General features: G+C 31.7%; 1 protein-coding gene across 1 annotated transcript; it reads right to left on the reverse strand.

Annotated features, from left to right (window-relative positions):
- Positions 1 to 1,857: 1,857 nt before the first annotated feature.
- On the reverse strand, positions 1,858 to 11,311 carry LOC147071217 (zinc carboxypeptidase-like). Its single transcript, XM_085948040.1, has 7 exons — positions 11,294 to 11,311; positions 9,650 to 9,930; positions 8,076 to 8,457; positions 7,089 to 7,173; positions 4,350 to 4,552; positions 3,288 to 3,372; positions 1,858 to 2,307 (listed from the first exon to the last, which is right to left on the reverse strand). Exons 2-7 carry the CDS (start codon positions 9,928 to 9,930, stop codon positions 2,105 to 2,107), a joined length of 1,239 nt encoding a protein of 412 aa, XP_085804166.1. The 5' UTR covers positions 11,294 to 11,311; the 3' UTR covers positions 1,858 to 2,104.
- Between the last annotated feature and the right edge of the window lie 5,041 nt (positions 11,312 to 16,352).

A 16,352-nucleotide genomic window follows, 5' to 3' on the forward strand; every position in this document is an offset into this window, starting at 1 on the left:
GAAGTAAGTTATCTGCTAAGTATAAATGTTTCAGTAGTTTGATTGGTAAACTACTTAGGTACTGGGTGCCGGACGAAATCCCGAAAGCCGAAATCCCGAATACCGAAATCCCGAACGCTGAAATCCCGAAGGCCGAAATCCCGAAAATTAAAAAAAATACAAACATCAATAATTGCGCAATTTTTGCAAGAGACACTAAACCCATTTTTTGTGGAAATATAAAAAAAATGTAAATTACAAACATCAATAATTGCGCATTCGTGAATTGCGCAGTTTTTGCGAGAGACACAAAATTCATTCGTTCTACAAAATGGTCTCTCCTGTCAAAAATTGCGCAATCGGAAAAACCCATTTTCCGCAAAAATGGGATTTGTCTCTCTTACAAAAATTGCGCACACGATTGCGCAATTATTGATGGTTTTATTTTACATTTTTTTATATTTCCACAAAAAATGGGTTTTTGTTTGTATTTTTTTATTTTTCGGGATTTCGGCCATTCTGGATTTTAGCATTTGGGATTTCGGCCTTTGGGATTTCGTCCGGCACCCAGTAACTAAGTAGTTTATCAATCAAACTACTGAAACATTTATACTTAGCAGATAACTTACCTAATATTTTGTTTGTAATTTCATACTATCTTAAAATAAGCATTTATGCATAATAATATACATGTTTAAGCTTTATTATAATATTAAGTTGATAAAACGCTGAAATATAATGTAATTTTCATTCTAACATCTAACATTATTTTTAATATTTGTTGTAAATATAAATAAGTACCCATGTATAGACAATAAATTAATTGATTATGCACATCTTTAAGTTTTAGCGAGGCAAGAATTATTTTATTTTAATAAACATCATAATTCATAATAATTATTCTTAATCTATATTAAAAATGTGTCAAGCGCAAAATGTATAAGGTACAACTACTGAGAAGATAGAAGCATATTAAACTGACTTGCTTATTTACTCCAACAAATCGTAACGTACGTCTATTCCTTTGCGCATTTAATTCAACTGTGCGGCGTTCAATCCTCCCGGAAGCCAATTGGGTCGGCGTCGAATTGGGTCGGCGTCCAATTGGGCCGGCGTCCGATTGTACCGGCGGCCAATTACCGGAGGCCAATCGGCGGAGGCCAGTTCGCGGTGCCAAATCGTCCCATTCCCTATATATTATTATAATATAATACACAAATATTTACTTATCTACAAATCTCTACGTAGATAGTATAATATATAAGATACCTATGTAATGTATTTATCAACACCATCCCTATTATGAGTAAAAGTCACCGAACGTCACTGTTATTATAGTTAGATGATGAAACAAGATTAAAAACATCTTTAAGATACTATGTATTTTATATTTTTAAATTTTGTCTGGAGTCAGGTATGGACCTAATAGGTTGAGCAATTGGCTAACATCCATTTCTCGTACAGAACAAAAATATGTTACTACAAACCTCTACTCCATTGAAAACCATTTAATCCTATTAGGATCGTACATGGACAAAAGCAAAAAATATAACAAATACGTGTTAAAATGTTCAAGAATCCGTAAAAATACTATTAAAAACTAAAGCATTTTTATCAAAAATATTTTTTTAATACAAGTCTATTTACTGAAAGTCATGCGGGCACAGTGGCAATTTTCATTGTCGATTTTGGTGAGATTAATTAACTTAAGAATGATAACCTAACCTAATAAATAATCCAGTACTTATATAAGCTGTTTTCAAAATGTGTTTGCCACTGGCTTCCATTAAATAGACAAAAACTATTTTTTCAATATATTTGCGGCTTTTCGTAGTCCCATTATCAATCAATCGAAAATAATGTATACAATCATTTTTTGTTATTATTCCATTTTATTTTCAACGTATCACAGACAAAAATAAAATAAATAAATATAAAACACTTTTCACAGTAGGTAAGGTATGATAATTAATACATTATTGATACTAAGGTACTCAACTACCAATTTTTAATACTATGGTAGTAATTAATAGTATCATTAATTAGTATAAGTAATAAAAGTTGACTGCTATTAATTAAGGACCTAACTATCAGTAATAAATAATTCATTGCGAGATTGCAAAATCTATCCCAGTTTGACGATGCCCTTGGCTTCTGCCTCCAAGAACATTACGATAATGGAGTCCATTACTTCCAAAGCGTTAGGGATGATCTGGCTTGGTGGAAGGATGAATCCATAGGCACCAGTATCTCTCAGTTCATAGACGTATACGAGTGGAGTCTTGAACATCTTCTTCACCCAATCGAGGCTTCCGCCGCTAGCGGGGTCTATGAAAAAAATATAATTGTTTTTAATATATAACATAATAGCATTGCAAAGGAATGTCATGTTATGTGATATCGCTTACAACAGAGATATCGCTTATTAACAATTAAATAAGTTAGAGCAAGATGAAATTGACTGGATTTCATGATATACACTGTCAAAATAATATCAGTGATTGACTTATAAGTGATGAGGCAATCAGTGCATTGTGTTTTTTTTTTTAATTATTTCACGTAAATTCTGTGCTATTATAAATGTCTACATTTTATATAGACATTGCTATCGGATTAAAATATGTATATCGGACAGTTTACGACTTATGCGTCAATTACATTGAGCTACTTTACGAGCTGCTTGTTGGCGAATTTACAATCTGTCTATAAAGTCGCCTAGTGTCATCATCGAACAAGCTAACAAGCAGATTATAATCAATCTACCGAAAAAGTTGAAAGCCGGTCAACTTTACACTCTACAAGCCGGCGTGTGGGCCTACTGTGTCTGCGCAGTAGAGCGTAGTAGCGACCTCCCAGTAAAAAACGAAATACGTTCTGTCAAAATAGTCACCAGCTTGTTGGCTTCTCAGCGAATGGAAAGCGTTGTGTGTCATCACCACAATCGCAGTAGCTGAATCGCCCGCTTTTAAATTCGCCAACAAACATCTCGTAAAGTAGCTCAATGTAATTGACGCATTAGAGCGAAGCCACACAGACGCTGCGTCGCGAGACCGCTGTATTCCGACTGCGAGTGGGAGTGAGGACGCATCAAACGCATCGCCCGTGTGGCTTCCTTCGCTCTTGCATCATACTAATTCGTGGGCTTTATTCAAAAAAATATTCTAGAGAATACTACTACTTACGAAAAACTTTACAACTTGTACCCAATAATTGACATGACATGTTAAATTCATTTATAATGCTAAGTATGAGTGTTCCATGACAAAATAAATAAAATTGGCTGGTAATTAGATATTTTATTTACTCACAAATCGTTTCAGCAATATTTCCAACCGTGTATCTGGTTCCGTATCTCTTGGCGAGGGCGGTAACCATTTTTTTACCAATAGCGAACTAAAAAATAAAATAAAAGGTTGTCAAAAAATTGTCAGGTCAGCAAAAAAGAAAATAAACAAAATTAATTTCTTCTATATAGTGCGAATTGCAAACCACAGTATAAAATAAAAATATATTTTTCAATACACATGCCTACATGACGATAGTGGATAAAATTGAAGCAAGGATAATTAATTATAATGAAAATTGAATGAAATCAAATTTTTCATAAACGACATTGTTAAAAATAAACTAATACGAACAGAAAACATAAAACTCGGGCTTTAAACCGGAACTGAACCTAAAACAGGTATAAGTAACCGTTATTTTTGTCGGAAAGAAAATAGGAACGGAACCGGAAAAAATATCGGTTTATTTCGGTTCAGTACATGTTTAAACACGTATGTTACCGTGCAATTACAATTGCGCTGCTAGTTGATGTTAGTCATTCACGGAAACACCAATTCGATAAGCTTAATATTATGTAGGTATACGAAATAAATATGCTCTTGTTTTTCATTTGAAATATTAAATTTGTGTCAAATTCAAGGCGCAAAGAAATCGTTCACGATCGTGTGACGCATCTCGACATAATTTTCATAATTTATAATCTATAATTTATAATCAAAAACGACATTGTTAAAAAGAAACTAATATGACATAAAACATAAAAACCAGGGCTTCAAACTGAAACTAAACCGGAAACTGGAAAAACCGTTATTTTTGACGGAACGAATACTGGAATTTTATTATTGTATTATTTACTCATATTAATTACCCTGTATTTTTATTTGAAAATTGTTAACACTTACTTTATGTCATGTCGTGAACGTGGTGAATTTATAATTTGCCATGTTCATTATATGTAAAATAAATAAATTTGATTTGATTTTGAAATTTGATTTTTAAAGTTGTTGATTATGTGCAGAGAAAAATGGTGAAAAATCCATCGGTAGATTATGTTAGTAAAAACACAAAGAAATTAAATAAATTACCGTGTCATCATAGTTTTCCAAATGCTGTGTGGTATATCCATATGGAATCATCAACATCTGTCCATAGCTATGGAAGTCAAGGTATACATCAAGGGTTGATCCGATGGTGCTTATGTAGTCGGCTAAAGTGGACGTGCATTTTTCGGAGAAAACTTTTGGGCCACAATAATTTTCTGCGCATTGGTTGTTGCTTGTTCCTTGTTCTGATAAAGAAAAATATAAATTTAATAATATAGTTAGAATTTTAAAAAGTGTGTAGTGCATCTAGAAATTAATTTTATTTTTAAATCTTACTTACTAGGGATACTTACAATATAATGGAATAAAATAAAATGCAATACCTATAATAATGATTTCAAAAATTTTGTTTAGACAGATCATAATGAATTTTAAAAAACTAACCAACATAATCTGTAATAATATGTATTCTTAATTCAACGACAACAAAAAGTTTGACTGAAAAAATGTACACTATTTTTGTTGGATCGTCCATAGTATACCTAAACTATTCTGGTTTGGTTTAGGCAGGGTTAAATTTAATTTGAAAACTAACCAAAATTGTATTCGTAGTTCAATGAAAACAAATGAGTATAACAAACTGACAAAGTATAGTGTGCACTATTTATATCGAATCTTACTAGCCTACCTTAACCCTTCGCCACGGTATGTTTATAATATTTAACAAGGAAATTTATTATTCGATCATCCAAAACAAAACAACCACAAGTGCCGAAATCGCGATTTTTTTGTTTTAAATGTTAAAATGGAGCGATTTTTAATGATTGTACTGTAACAATATCACATCTATAAGTCGTAAAATGCAATCTCCATGTTAGATAAGTTGGTTTGTTTTTTTAATTAATTCAAAATATTTTAAAATATAAAATCAACATACGTCCTAGTGCACTTGCAGCGATAGTGCACAATAATCACATTTTCCGAGGTGTTACTTATAACGTCTCTGAATGTATTCTGCCTGATGTACACAATGCTACAAATTTTATTGCTTCAAATCTAACACTTCAGGTACCTAATTAATAAGATTCTTATCCTCTACAGTTTCCACTCTACACCACATCTGAACTAATGTGTATCAAGATCATAATTATTGTTTGTGTGTTTTATTGTAATATAAAAATGATAATCATTATTAATTCGTGTTATAGTTTGACGATTCTGAAATGAATCACGGAGTCACTGGAGATTTCTCACCAGATGCTACTGATGATGAATATGTTTATAACGAGGAATCTGACGAAACTGAGACCGAGTCGGAAATGGAATTGATACAACTGCAACATCCATTGATACAACGGAATCGGAATATACTCCCCAATGCTATGCTTGAACCATGGCCCCCACATTCTGAAGCGGGCCTCCAGGCCAGGACATTTGTCGGCCCCTCTACCTACTGCTAGGGTTAAAAGGAGTGTGACACTCTACAAAAATGTTTGCCGAATCGTATTCCAGGTAAAATTATGAGTATTCAGTGTATTTTTAGCGATTTTTTTGTATTTTACCACGTTTTTATTAGCTAGTATTCTTGTTTGTCCATGATTTTTAACTAACTTCTCGACTAGATAGAGATTTGAAACTTTTAGAATATATCAGAACACAATGAAAATGGATTATTTTAATACTTTTGGCCATCTTTAAGCAGAATTGAATTCATTTTCAGTTAATTGTGTTTTGTATATTTTGGAAAAAATCGTTAAAAGTAGTTAAAACTCACTATTATTGGTTGCTAAGTGGGTCCTAGAAACTAAATTATTAATAAATACGTGCGTTACTATGAAAATCAATATCAATGTCAAAATGACATTTCTGTATTCTATAATATTTATTCAGTATTTCTATCAAGTACAATAAAAAGTCTTTATTAATACATAGAAGGCCCCATCCCCCCCCCACCCCCTGTGGGGGCCGTGGCTTGAACCTACTGAATTAACACGAAAGAAGCTTAGGAAACCGCAACAGTGGAAGAGGAATCTTTCTTAAAAGAAAGTAAATTATGGCGAGGAGTATCTTACCCTTTCGAACAGAATAATTCCTGCCAAATCAGTCAAAAATTAAAGTGCAAAACTAAGTTAAGTCGTCAATGTAAACTTATAATGCATAATGAAAATGGGAGACAATGCCAGGCAGTGAAATTTTTTATTGGGCCATGTCTCTGAGGTGTTGCTTAAATACCGAAGGGTAAAGGTGGGCGAAACCAAACGCCAAACAAATTTAGCATTCAATAATTTAACTAAGGAAGGTCAAATGATAAAAGTATGTAAATTGTTATTTATGAACACTTTAGATGTTGAAGATATATTTATCGGAAACTCGCGTAGTAAGCTTAAGGGCCAAATTGGTGCCAAACTCCAAAATCACATTAGATTGCCTTCAGGTGTGAAGTGTATCATAAGAGACCGAAATATTAATTCATTTCACCCTAGGTATTCATTCACAAAAGAGGCAATACATCAAAACAATTCTTAAATGGCGGATGCAATTTTAATCATGCAAATAAATAAACCACATGCTAAAATGAGGTTCAGAACCCATATTTATCGAAATTTTTATTGAGAATAATTTGAAATGATTTATTTTTATTCGGAAAACAAAAAAAATATATCGTATTGGCAGTATTTTCTTTTTAATTAACACTTGAAAAAACTTCAAACGCGATTTTCTCGTAACTATAAAAATGCAGATGTGATTGTTTTTTAATTGGATGATTGAATGTTGGCTTACCGCTCCAGTGAGAATCCCAGTTCCTATTGGGGTCAGCTCCGAAGCAGGCTCCGTAGTGGGTCCTTGTTTTGCGCCACATTCGGCTCTATAAAAATAAAATAAAATATTGTAAGTACATCATTTTTTTTTTAAATATATTTTTTTTTACTTTTATTCACAGTCTATGATACAATTTTGATTGACCTGTTGCCATTATAATGGAAAGCATGATTTAAGGCTTACACGAGCTATGAGTAACCTAGTCTGGAAGGTATGATGGTAAACACACATATTTTAACAAACTAACTTCCCACATTGCTTTTCTGCAAACATTACAGATTACAACGTGAAATTCAGATATAAAAGTATACGCGTAAAGTATAGAAAGGTAATAGAATAAATATATACAGACAATATTTAATTTTATTTTTTTTAAATAAAATACTTAGATTCCTCTATCCACACCTCACCTCACTACTCCATCGCTGCTTTCTGACTACTTTACCTACCCGTTGTGAATTATTGCAAATTCGTTATTTTCGGGAGGTTTTATCATTACATACTTCGGATTTATCGAAATGAAAGTTAAATAAGTTTTTGCTAATAATAAATTCTGTAAGGTGTGCATTAATATTTGAATTAAAACGAAACAAATAAAAACATTCTTAATATATATTTTTAAATGTGCTATATTGTATGCCAGGTATTATGGAAAAGGTCAAAATGCTGATATTACCTAGTTAAATATTACTAAATTACAGACAAAACCAAAATTATTTTATCATTAATATAAATAGACTGTTAATATCAGTCGAGTATGTTATTTCAGAATTAAGTGTCTTGCTTGTACTAAGGAATTCCTAGTAATTCTACGTAGAAACCTCAACTTGTTTCTCTGATATAAAATTAAATTATGAAGATTTTATTTATAGGAGCATTAATAGAGTTAATCAGCAGAAAATCAAATATTTTAGAGGTGGATATAATAGATTATAAACAAATACTTACGTTGGAGTGAGTATAAGCAAATCCATCAGGGTTAGTAACTGGGAAGATATACCAGTCAAAGCTCTCAGCGATCTTCCTGAATATCGGATCAGTGCTGGTCAACAGCTCATTAGCCAGGTAAGTGACAGTAGCTGGTGAGATCCATTCACGAGCGTGGATTCCTCCTTCAATGAAAACTCCCCTCTTTCCGGTGTTGAAAGAGATCTTGATACCCTTGATGCTTCTCTTCTCGTATGTCGATCCTCCGATGACAACGGACACTTTATCGGGGTTATTGTTGGCCAAGTCTTCCAACCATGCGTTGATATCATTGAGGTTGTAATACGTATTCCAGTTCATACCAGCGCGAGCGTAGCTTCCAACGAGTTCAGCATCAATTTTTCTATTAAACAATAAAATTACATATATTCTTCAGACATTCTTTCTTATTAGGTACTTTCGATTGAATGATAGAATAACCTACCAGTACTTAGAAAACTGAGGGTGAATAATATTGTTATAATATTCTTTATGAAGATAACTAAAGATTAATACAACGGAATTTCTTAAAACCAATCAACCTATTACCACTGTAATAAGAATGTCGGTAAGACTTTGTGAACCGATGTATGATTTTAATCACGATTTATAGACCCAGTTTTATTTTTGTTAGGAATTCGCTACCTTTAGCGCACCATGTGGTTCATCACAACACAATTAGGACACAACTGTCTTAGAACTTTTTATACATGATAAACTATAGAGGATCAGTTGTCATTTGACCGTATTAGCAAGCATCTGATTCAAAATGTAATTTCCCGTAGGTTGTTTTTGGAGCATGGTATAGTGTTGTAATATCGAGCACCTTTTAATACGTAAGTTAAAAATCAATATCATAATTGTGTACCTATAACTATCATATTAAAAATGTGCTTTTTTGAATATGTAAATTAAATTGGGTTCGCAGTCGTCTATGGTGACTGGCTTTCACATTAATGATCTATTTTGTGACAGGATCACTATAGATATAATATTGGCGAGCACATCCTACTAAAATGACACATTTTTTGCTCTGCATTCTCAGATAAGCTGTAATCCACTTAATGCAGTGGTTCTCGGGAGTTCTTAGCTATGTTTTCTTTCGCCATATTCATTCAATCGTTTTATGGCTGATTTCGCCATAATTGATTTGGCGTCTAGATTTTACAACAGCACTCGGGCGTTTCACTAAAACCATGGCACTAGATTACGATTTCTGACAGTAGTGCTAGTCATTGTTCAAATTTAAATGCAATGCGGTATGTAACGTGTTTATATTAATTAATGTATTACCATTTTTTGCACTACGAAATAAGCATCAATTTCTACAAACAGTTTAGCATAATATTGCATTAGAAGTAAATAATTATAATCAATAACTAGCAAATCGATCAAAATTTACAGTTTCGTGCCTCAGCCTGACTATATAGAGAGCCTTGGATTCACAAAGCAGCACATAAAAAAGTTTTATCACTAAAACTAAATTATCTTAAACTTCATTACAGTCTATGTAGTACTTTAAGTCAAAAATAAACAATCACAAAATCTTAACTTACTCTTGAACATTTTCGATGTGAACCTTGGCTTCCATGCTGGCGGCTTCCATGGCTGCGACAAAAGCCTCCTGCTCCTGAGGCTGAACCATCACATCGACAGGATTGCCGACTGTGTTGACTCCGGCCCAGAAGTCCAGATGTTCAACAGTCTCTAGCTGCCTGAGAAGCTCATGCTGCTTCGGGGTTGTGGGGTTCATGCGGTACACTTTGAACCCATCGAACCGCTCTTTGTCGGCGGCTACTGCCGCGACGAGTAACGCCGCGATCAGAAAGAACTTCATCTGTTAGAAGAAGGTTTTTTTTAAAACAATAGTGATGCAATTAAAGGTCAAGATGGGACATAATATCAACCAGAATACTATGAAAGGTATATGAAAAGAATTTTTCGCATATTTGTATGTAAGTTACAAAAAAAAAACAGTATGCGATAGGAAAATGGGAATATGTTTCAATTAACTACTTCTCAGGATAACATGAAGAAGTTTAATTTGTTGTCAACTTTCTAATTAAACTCTTATCTACCTTTATTAATTTGCATTTTACTAATTTACTCATTCTTTTTATTATTTACTTATAAAAACATAATATATTCATTATGGTCAATATTGGACATTAAACTAATTTAAAAAAAATTGAGACTACACTAACACGAAATCTTACATTTTGATGTAAAGCATAAGCAGTTGTTTACTTCTGGGAATATCTCAGGAGCAGATATCCAAAACTAAGGTCACCACGCACCCAAGCGTGCTTTGATTGAGTTTACAGTGACTTAATTTATTAAAAAAATATTCACGGGAGAGAAGAGCATGGATAAATAACAATATAATTGACTGAATGAGTTTATTTATGTATACATAGAAAACAAAGCTAAAAAAATACGGACATACATTTATTATTTGCCTTTCTTATCGCACAACATAATTATTATATACTAAACATACTTTTACTAGTACATTCCTGATAACTATTGACGCCGCGAACAGCAAAGTTTCCCACACATTCAGATTCATAAGCTTATTAAAAATTACATACACTTTATTTTACAATATACTATAGATATCTAATACATTTGTGAATTAAATTAATTACGTCACTGAATGTTTTTTTAATCTCTTAGCAACCTTCAAATTGTACCTAGACAAATGAATGGTAAAAAATCCTGCAATTAAGATAATGAACTTTACCAACCGTCAATAATTGTTGTCGGTGGTGATCAATTTTCAATCAAGAAATCCAGGTCGCAAAAAACGACTTAAATGAAATAGTAGAAAACTTAAATCCATTAGAATTTAAATTCAAATTTCATCAAGTACTCGTACCTATTAATATTATATTTTTATAAAATTAAAGGATGAATGAAACTTTTTTATGTTACCATTATTGATTTGAATTTGTTGAGTTCATTTATCTATGCAATTAATGGTAAGTATTTAAAAATATATATATAATAATTATTATGAGTTTGTGATCCGCACACACAAAAGAAAAATTGAAGAGAACATTGCTAGTACGTACATTTTTTTGATATTAATAATTAACTTAACCGATTTTATTAAAATCGTTTTTTAAAACTATGCATGTTAAATTAAATTTTAAATTAAAGTTAGATTCATTAATTATAATAATATGAGGTCTTCTTACCTTGCCAGTGACTCCTGTTCTATTGAATAATTGCAATCTACGTACTATTTATATGTTTTTAGATTTTAGAGATAAGAACCTGTAATCGATAAAAATTATTAACATTTTATATCTCTACTAAAAATAGCATATGACGTATGGATGGGTTAAAACATTCATCATATTAATATTGACCAGGGTCCGGAATGTGTATTGAAACACTAAAGTAGATTCCGGGTAGTTAAATCAGTATTACAATAGATTTTTGAAATAACAAACGCTTTATAAATGTGTCATTGAATTAAAAACTTATTACAAAGGTACCTAACAATTGTTAATTAGCTGATATTATGACTTACAATCTTGTAAACTATGATAGATGTTTTTACTTTTCTTAACCATTGTATTTCCCTGACAACTTGTACTACTTGAATTTTTAAAACTAGCGGACACTATCTACAGTAGGTAAATCGGTTACATGTAAGTTGTACGTATGCAGTTAATCGTGGAACACTTATTCGTGCGCTGCAGTACGTAAAACATGAGTACGTATAACATTTTATCAAATGATGAGTTCTTCGTTGAGCATTTCACCGTGGAATACATTTGTACGTAAATGCGGCGATAGTTTGCAAATAGTACTGTTCCAATTAGATTAACCCTAAACTAATCTAACCAAACCTAACCTAACCTAGTCAAGACATCTCCACATACGAACAAATATACTCCACGGTGAAATTTTCAACGAAGAACTCGTTATTTGATTAAATGTTACACGAACTCATGTTTCACGTACTGCGGCGTACGAATGCGGTGAACTGTTTACGTACAAATATCCGGATACGAGGTAGGTACATTATTGTCTTAGTTTACTAAAAATTAGTTCAATGAAGATTGGTGTACACTATTTATTCGGATATTAACAGAGTACCTTCGCCCTTCACCACTGGTATTTATTACGTTTAATACGTTGCCCCTCATTTAATCACTAATCAAAACTGTCATCAAAGTCTTGGTAGGTATAGTGTGAATAATTACTTTCGCATTTATATCTTATTAATCTGATATGTGACTAAACAGTAAATTATGTGTAAATGCACTCATATTATGTAACAAGCGTTGATTCTCTTATACTTCGAAATGCAGCTTGTACATACCCAAGGTATTCATATTATGTGATATTAACGTATTTTCCGACTGATTTATTCTATATTTTTATGTAAACGTAATGCATAGTAGGTACATAGTATAAAATAATAATTTACATTATTAGTGATGGTAAAAATATAAATTTTATTGAGTATTTATATTGAACAAACAAAATTGTTCTAAATCACTTGCCATCTCATTATTTAATCATATGATATCAAAAATAAATTATTTTATTATTAGGAATTTTGACTATTCCATGAGGATGGTAATGTGTGAACTACGTGGATCGTCAATCACAGTGTATATTTAAGTCATCATCAAAGTTTGTTTAAGTACCGTAGAACATAATATGTTACTTTGTAACAAAGCTAGTTGTTAGGTATGTCTTTTAATATTAGTTACAAATCATTGTCAACAGCACGCTCTGCTGTCAGTAAACCCAGTAAGCAGATCGCCTTGACGATGATTTCATAATAACATACAACATTTTTCTTGCTAATTCAACTGTTTATAATAATTCGGAATGCGAACATGATAATATCAAATCATTGTTATTGCACGAAAAATACTTGTCCGATCGTAGTAGAATGCATTTCTTGAAACTTTGTATAATAAAATGTATTATTAATTATTTTATAAACGCGATTTCGAATTGCAAAAAGAGTCGTTTTCCATGAATTGTTTACCAGGGCATAAACTCTGCATCGGTCATACAGTAAACAATGACATGCATCTTCAGGTTGTTCGCCTCAAGCTAACATAGCATTTTCTTTGTCCAAAATCGGTGTTAAACCTCAGAAAGCGAGAGACCTAATAACACAAGTCGTCAAATCATTATAACATCCAGTTGAATCTACGATCTAACGATTAGTAATTTTCTCACAACGCATATCCGTAATTATTAACTGTCAAAATCACTTAAATATTATAGTACGTGTCTGTATTAAAATTGTATCATTTATTGTTAAAGGAAATCTTTAATCACGCAGAATCTTTCTATTCATTGGAATCAACCTACCCATCATCCATCCCTTAGGATAGTAATATAGAAAATTCTTTTTGTGTTTTCAGTATTATTGATAAATAAGAATAAAAATAGCATCTTGTGTTGATGGCTTGCTCTGGATACTCTCATTAAGTGGTATTTATGATAATAATGAATTGTGAATTTTATTGTAACTCGTTTCAGGACTAGTGCAAGACGTTTTATACGAAGCCTGGCAAATAAACTTCAAAGCATGAATGTAAATTTAACAACAAATAAATCTGCGACACAAATTGTTTAAATTTACTTTACCTAATCTCTGAGTATATTTTCATGCAAGAAGATTTGTAAGATTTTGATAGGATTAACTATAAAAATATTATTTTAATTCAATATGGCAGCGCCTGAATTGTCAGCATATTAAACTTCACAGTTGAATTGAGCTTTAGTGAATTCTACAAGGAATTAAATAAAATGTAATTACGTCAGAAAATTTTGAATAATTGAATAATGGTATAATAGGAATTTTTTCATAATATATCGTCAGATTTTCTTTTTGTAGCTTTTTTTAAACACAAAAATCTCTCTTTATATCGATGAAAACACTTAACGTCCCGATTATGGCTCAACCACGATCCGGAATAGGGACTTATATTCCGTAAGGATTCTTTCACGTGCCAGCAAAATTTTCGCGTATGTCATGCCATAGCTTCGCCATCGCTGAAATAGGTTATCGCTATTTACACCTCCATAACTTATCACGTGCGTCGATTGCATGTATTGTACGCAATTGTTAAATCCCGACTTTATAATTATTACGATTATATTGATTAAAAGTTAGATTGAACAGTCAGCTAATCCGTATTATAATTCAAGGTTTCCACCGTGATTATAATATACCTACTTGTTAAGATAGTTAGATACTACGTATTATCATAATATTATATCAAATCTTTGATCATGTTATTATTTTGGTACAAACCAAAACTCTATTGCGTATTTATTGTATGTAGGTAGTTAAATCAAGCCACAAATTTTTTTTACAAAATTGTGTTCTATTCAGTCAATTTTTACTTAGTGCAAATTATTTATTAATTGTGGTTATTTATTATACATATACAGTACCATTGTCGATAGCTCTCCGGCATTGTCGACATTAAAATTAGACACTTCGATGTCGATTTATGTGCCATAAAAATACCAAGTAATAAATAAATTATTTTATAAATACTCATAAATTATCAATAAATGTTTGAAATATTTGAAAAGATAACAATATTGTTGTGTTTGAAATACTTAATTTTTCTCGTGCATAATTAAAATAAATTCACAGTGAATACAGTGTGACTTGAGACAGTGAGTATATTAATTGAATGCTTTATTTCGAAAACTTTACAAGTCACAATAATTGTGTTTTAGTCAAAATAGTGAAAATAATCGTATATAAAAATAAATAGTTAAAAGCTTTTAAGTAACGTATATTATTTTATAACTGTTGTCTTAAAACAATTACAAAAAAAAATCGGTGTGTGTGCTTATGTACGCGCGTTAGAAGTTATACTTCTTAGGCGTAACAAAACAAAAACAAAACATGTGATAAACTTTGATTCTTTGACTAGCTCTTAATTATCTTGTTAAATTACTCACTCAAGAAAAAGGACCGCTTATTGGAACGCCGTTGGTTTATTTCTATACACTTTAACTTAAATAATATAATGGTTTCTCGTTGTTTTTTATGTTTAAAGTACCAACTGTCACTCTGGCGTTTATTCGTTTGTTAACGTAAGGAATTGCAAATGGCTGACAATAATAAATTCGCTGCCTAGGCAACGGAACAATTCTAAACTATTTTTAGTTCTAAATATTTCCAGGGATATCTCGCATCTACATAATATGTATTCTATAGAACGTACGCCACTGGTATTTTGAAGAGGAAATTTCTTACGATCAATTTGATGAAATTCTTTAATGTCAATAGTTTATAATCAAATAGACCAGATTGGGCAAAGCATCCTCAAAATACTTAAATATCTAAAGAAATAAATAAGTATATGACTTTTTTTATCGATATGCAGGTATTGTTGTTTAATTTAATAAAACGCATTTTTTTGTAGTACTTATTCCATTTTTAATCAATAAATTAGGATCGGTTTCGTCCGCCTCAGAGGGACATTTTCAACTGAAGGCATAAAGGCTGAACTCATTTCCCTCTGAGGCGGACGAAACCGGTCCTAATTTATTGATTAAAAGTGGTATAAGTACTACAAAAAAATTGCGTTTTATTAAATTAAACAACAATACAATGCAGTTCCATAACAAAATAAAAGATATGTAAGTACTTTTGCGATATCGGTATTGTCACTTGGTAATACTAATAGGTATCAATATGATAGTTTTAGAGCATAAAACGGGTCAGCGGACAAAATCTTTCAATATTTGTATGTATAGTTGTGTTAGGTACGCAAAAGCAATTCGATATTTAATTATGAAAAAATATATTCTACACGTATTTTATGAAAATGGTTCACCATTTGAAGACACCACCAGATGAAGAAAACCATTACTTTGGTAACATAACACTTTTAATTGCGATATGCGAATTCGAATTCTTTTATGCAACTGATTACGAACCGCACATCGCATTATAATATCGGCAAGATGATTATTTTAATTACAATAATTACCATCGCACCTAAACTGACAGCAAACAGAACTCAAATATTGCAAAAATGTCTTACCAAGGTCCAAAATTACTGAGGATATCTGATTCGTCCACCAATTTAATGTGTTTTTTTTATGGGTTGAAGGTTAAAAACGTCAACAGGCCGGTGTTTACAGTAATAATAATCTAGTACCTATATCAGCTATTTTCAAAATATGTTTACCGCTGGCTTCCATTAAACAGACAAGACCTATTTTTCAATATATTTGGGACGTTTCGTA

This window comes from Rhyacophila brunnea, unplaced genomic scaffold, assembly GCF_057557595.1.
Source record: "Rhyacophila brunnea isolate RB1 unplaced genomic scaffold, BYU_Rbru_1.0 scaffold_20, whole genome shotgun sequence".
Taxonomy (NCBI): domain Eukaryota; kingdom Metazoa; phylum Arthropoda; class Insecta; order Trichoptera; family Rhyacophilidae; genus Rhyacophila; species Rhyacophila brunnea.